The sequence below is a fragment of the Nannobrachium achirus genome (assembly GCF_963921795.1).
Source record: "Nannobrachium achirus genome assembly, chromosome: 24".
NCBI lineage: Eukaryota > Metazoa > Chordata > Actinopteri > Myctophiformes > Myctophidae > Nannobrachium > Nannobrachium achirus.
In genome coordinates this window covers 1,434,715-1,439,714 of record NC_137831.1, presented here as the reverse complement: position 1 = coordinate 1,439,714, position 5,000 = coordinate 1,434,715, and the positions used below count along the sequence as shown (strand labels likewise).

The window sequence follows — 5,000 nt, the reverse complement described above, 5'->3', positions numbered from 1 at the left end:
TCTCCAGACTACTATACCCTACAAAGGCAGAGTGCAGTAACTACGTTTTCGGACACACCGACTTATTTGTGTCGCCCAAAGGTCAAATTAGCCTTCATGATATTGGGGGTTGAACAATTAGCTCAAGAACAGATATACAATCAGTGTAATATCACATTTAAGCCTTTATCTCAGTTGGCTGATCAGCTGTAAGACTTTTAAACCCATTTTTTGTGAAATTCGTGTACTGCACTCTGCCTAGGGCAGTATACTGCAGTTAGTTAGCTGCATTAGTATATAGTCTGGAATATTATATACTATACTGGGAATGGGAGAGGCTCCAGACTACTATACTGCAGAGCTGCAGTGGCCAAGCCAGGCTAGCACTGTGACGCTTTGTGAGCTTGTAGATCTGATCTAAAAATCTTGACATGACATTTTCATATCATCCCATCCCTAATAAGTCCAGTGTGTGTGTGTGTGTGTGTGTGTGTGTGTGCGTGTGCGTGTGCGTGTGTGTGTGTGTGTGTGTGCGTGCGCGTGCGTGTGTGTGTGTGTGTGTGTGTGTGTGTGTGTGTCAGTGCGTCCCCAGCACGCTGCGTGGCACCCAGCCCTCAGCGGGCGGAGACTCTGAGTTGGCGGGGCGGTACACCAGGCATCCTCCCTGCTGATTGGTGGAGAGGATCTGCACGCGCTCCCCGCGCACCACCGTGATCTCATCCTCACGGACCGCCGAGAAGTCTGAGACCACCGCTACCAGCTCCTACACACACACACACACGCACACACGCACGCACGCACACACACACACGCGCGCACACGCGCACACGCACGCGCACGCGCACGCGCACGCGCACGCACACGCACACGCACACACACACACACAGTGGCGTCAGTTCAGATAAAGCTAAGGTATGGCAACATGACTGGTGCCATACCTTAGCAACAGGCATGATACATTTATTTATGAAAGGGTTAATTGTTCAGCGTGCCGGTCGTTTTCTCCGTCCGCGGCCAGTCTCTTATTTTGAAGGCCGGAAGTAGATCGAGCAAACAATTCCTACTTGACGATGTTCAAGATTGACCCGGCACTAGTTCTGGTCCGAAACGTAAACAATGATGGAAGATGGATGCCTTCATGCTTGTGCTATTTTAGCGAGAATCCAATGCCATCCTTGGCATCAAAGGTGTTTTTTGGAGAAAATGGACATCAAAGATGAGAAAGACTGTTGGTTTCTATGGGATGGGATCACTATTGTGTGCACGTGGATGCGCCATGATGATGAATCAGCGACTTCAAACGTGCCAGTGTTTTTCACCGGACGGTAGTTAGCCAGGCCAGCTTTACTGTATATACAGTATATTTCATGAGTCATGCCGCGATCGACACTCTATAGATACCTTTTAATATTTTGCGAGACATCGCGGGATCGGCACTAAATCGGTTAATAAACATTGTCATAAATACTTTATGGTTCCTGTCGCTAGTTTAAAGCCTCGTTTCTATCACCATCATATGCGTTTTGTGAAAATATGGTCCAATTTATGTTATAATGGATGTTATAGCAGGGTATGCTGTAGGAGGGGCTTGTGATCATAGGCTTGTGATGATTCTTCTTTGTGTGCTTTATTTTTGGCAAACTCAAGACAATGTCCCATGTGTCCCTGCGGTTGCACGTGACCGTTGGCAGCCAATAGCATTCTAGATGGTATCATTTCTACCAATGAACGTTGATTTCTACAATGATGGGGTCACCCGTAGAAACCGTCCATATTGTTTTACAGTCTATGTTTGTACCTGGTCGTCCTGTGTGTCTGTGTGGGAGGGGTGGGGGGGGCTCTGGGGGGCGTGGCCGTTGGGAGTGGGCGTGGCCGAGGAGAGGGGGCGGGACACTGTGTGGCCGACGCCTCCTTCCTTCTTCTGGTATTCTATTGGAGACTGGAGAGCTGCACGCACGCACGCACGCACGCACGCACGCACGCACGCACGCACGCACGCACGCACACACACACACACACACACACACACACACACACACACACACACAGACCATTTATTTTTCAAGTTTAAATATGTAAAAAGTATATGTTTTACATTTCTTTATTGGAACAAGAAAAGGCTTCATGATATCCTCAGATACAGAGAAGATTAGCATGGTGCCATGGTATCTTCTCTGCATCATTCTTCTTTAATCCCAAAGACAGCACCCTGTTGCCAACAAAGGGCATTTTGGTATTGCATCTGAAATGATTGGAATTAGAGACACACAGAACATGACATTTAAATATCCGAGTAGCTGTTTAGGCTAACACCTGTATGAAACCCTGTTATGGACCAATATTTATGTAAAATATATATTTTGAAAAGCATGGTTGGGCCCCTTTAACCAATTCATTGGGTAGAATTGACCCAGCAATTGGATTAAATTATACCTATATGAGACCCCATAACTCTATGTATGAGACAGACAAAACGGCGGAGATTTTTGCAGCAGACAACCACAATATCACCGCTGACGTAACCCACTTGTTGGGTTAAAATTAGTAACCCATTTTTGTGGGTCAAATTAACTACTGTTGGGTTGGTCCACTATTGATCCCCGCATTGGGTTAAAAAATAACGTTGGGTTGTTTATAACCCAGCATTTTTTAGTGTGAACATTCATTATTACCATTTTAGTGTAATTCTGATGGTCTCTATAAAAACATTTTTACACTTTGAGGGAGAGAGTGTTTTTTGTTCCTTGATAAATTAAAAAAAAAAGTAATAATGAAAAAAAAATGGAAGTGTGTTCTAATATTGGTCCATTATAGCCCAATAACATCAATATCCATTGTCTTCATTATAGGACATGTAATGAGTGAATCTTAACATTATTGAAAACAAGCTATATTAAACCAGGCTGGAATTTACTGTGCCATACATGGCCTACTTGTGCGCCAGCAGAGTGAGCGACGCAGTGTGCCCTGCTGGCCTCATTGGATGATAATGAAGACATTACCAAGAACGCTCTTATATACCAAACTCTGATGACATCAACAGTGGCATCACCAGCCATGCTGGTCTCTCATTGGTTAATGATGAGGTTGCCAGCGATGCTGGTCCCTGATTGGGCTACGGGCTTAAACAAAGGGGTACACCCACAATCCGACATACAGTGCATACATACGTACCGACATACCCAGCCGATGTATGGTACATACACACCCAGCCGATGTATGGTACATACACACCCAGCCGATGTATGGTACATACACACCCAGCCGATGTATGGTACATACACACCCAGCCGATGTATGGTACATACACACCCAGCCGATGTATGGTACATACACACCCAGCCGATGGCAGTACTTGCACACTCTGCTTGTGCAAATAACTAGAACTGCACTCTGTCCAGGTGCCAACTTGCTCCTTGTGAACTGGTGAGTGGGAGCCAGCTTTGATTGGCTCCCACAAAGTTTCCCAAGGGAGTTGGTATTGACAAAGTTCAGAGGTGATAGTAGACACCTTTATGAACACAAAGTTCAGAGGTGATAGTAGACACCTTCATGAACACAAAGTTCAGAGGTGATAGTAGACACCTTTATGAACACAAAGTTCAGAGGTGATAGTAGACACCTTTATGAACACAAAGTTCAGAGGTGACAGTAGACACCTTTATGAACACAAAGTTCAGAGGTGATAGTAGACACCTTCATGAACACAAAGTTCAGAGGTGATAGTAGACACCTTTATGAACACAAAGTTCAGAGGTGATAGTAGACACCTTTATGAACACAAAGTTCAGAGGTCATAGTAGACACCTTTATGAACACAAAGTTCAGAGGTGATAGTAGACACCTTTATGAACACAAAGTTCAGAGGTGACAGTAGACACCTTTATGAACACAAAGTTCAGAGGTGACAGTAGACACCTTTATGAACACAAAGTTCAGAGGTGACAGTAGACACCTTTATGAACACAAAGTTCAGAGGTGACAGTAGACACCTTTATGAACACAAAGTTCAGAGGTGACAGTAGACACCTTTATGAACACAAAGTTCAGAGGTGACAGTAGACACCTTTATGAACACAAAGTTCAGAGGTGATAGTAGACACCTTTATGAACACAAAGTTCAGAGGTGATAGTAGACACCTTTATGAACACAAAGTTCAGAGGTGATAGTAGACACCTTTATGAACACAAAGTTCAGAGGTGATAGTAGACACCTTTATGAACACAAAGTTCAGAGGTGATAGTAGACACCTTTATGAACACAAAGTTCAGAGGTGATAGTAGACACCTTTATGAACACAAAGTTCAGAGGTGATAGTAGACACCTTTATGAACACAAAGTTCAGAGGTGATAGTAGACACCTTTATGAACACAAAGTTCAGAGGTGATAGTAGACACCTTTATGAACACAAAGTTCAGAGGTGATAGTAGACACCTTTATGAACACAAAGTTCAGAGGTGATAGTAGACACCTTTATGAACACAAAGTTCAGAGGTGATAGTAGACACCTTTATGAACACAAAGTTCAGAGGTGATAGTAGACACCTTTATGAACACAAAGTTCAGAGGTGATAGTAGACACCTTTATGAACACAAAGTTCAGAGGTGATAGTAGACACCTTTATGAACACAAAGTTCAGAGGTGATAGTAGACACCTTTATGAACACAAAGTTCAGAGGTGATAGTAGACACCTTTATGAACACAAAGTTCAGAGGTGATAGTAGACACCTTTATGAACACAAAGTTCAGAGGTGATAGTAGACACCTTTATGAACACAAAGTTCAGAGGTGATAGTAGACACCTTTATGAACACAAAGTTCAGAGGTGATAGTAGACACCTTTATGAACACAAAGTTCAGAGGTGATAGTAGACACCTTTATGAACACAAAGTTCAGAGGTGATAGTAGACACCTTTATGAACACAAAGTTCAGAGGTGATAGTAGACACCTTTATGAACACAAAGTTCAGAGGTGATAGTAGACACCTTTATGAACACAAAGTTCAGAGGTGATAG

At 43.6% G+C, this 5,000-nt stretch overlaps 1 protein-coding gene across 1 annotated transcript in view; it reads right to left on the bottom strand.

Annotated features, from left to right (window-relative positions):
* Nucleotides 1-468: 468 nt before the first annotated feature.
* LOC308309324 (kalirin-like) overlaps nt 469-5,000 on the bottom strand; it is a 105,971-nt gene continuing 101,439 nt past the window's right edge. The window contains exons 45-46 of the mRNA XM_080754873.1: nt 1,778-1,926; nt 469-742 (exon numbers count right to left, since the gene is read on the bottom strand). Coding sequence (XP_080610999.1) covers nt 557-742; nt 1,778-1,926 — 335 coding nt within the window. The 3' untranslated portion in view covers nt 469-556. The remainder of the gene's footprint in view (nt 743-1,777; nt 1,927-5,000) is intronic.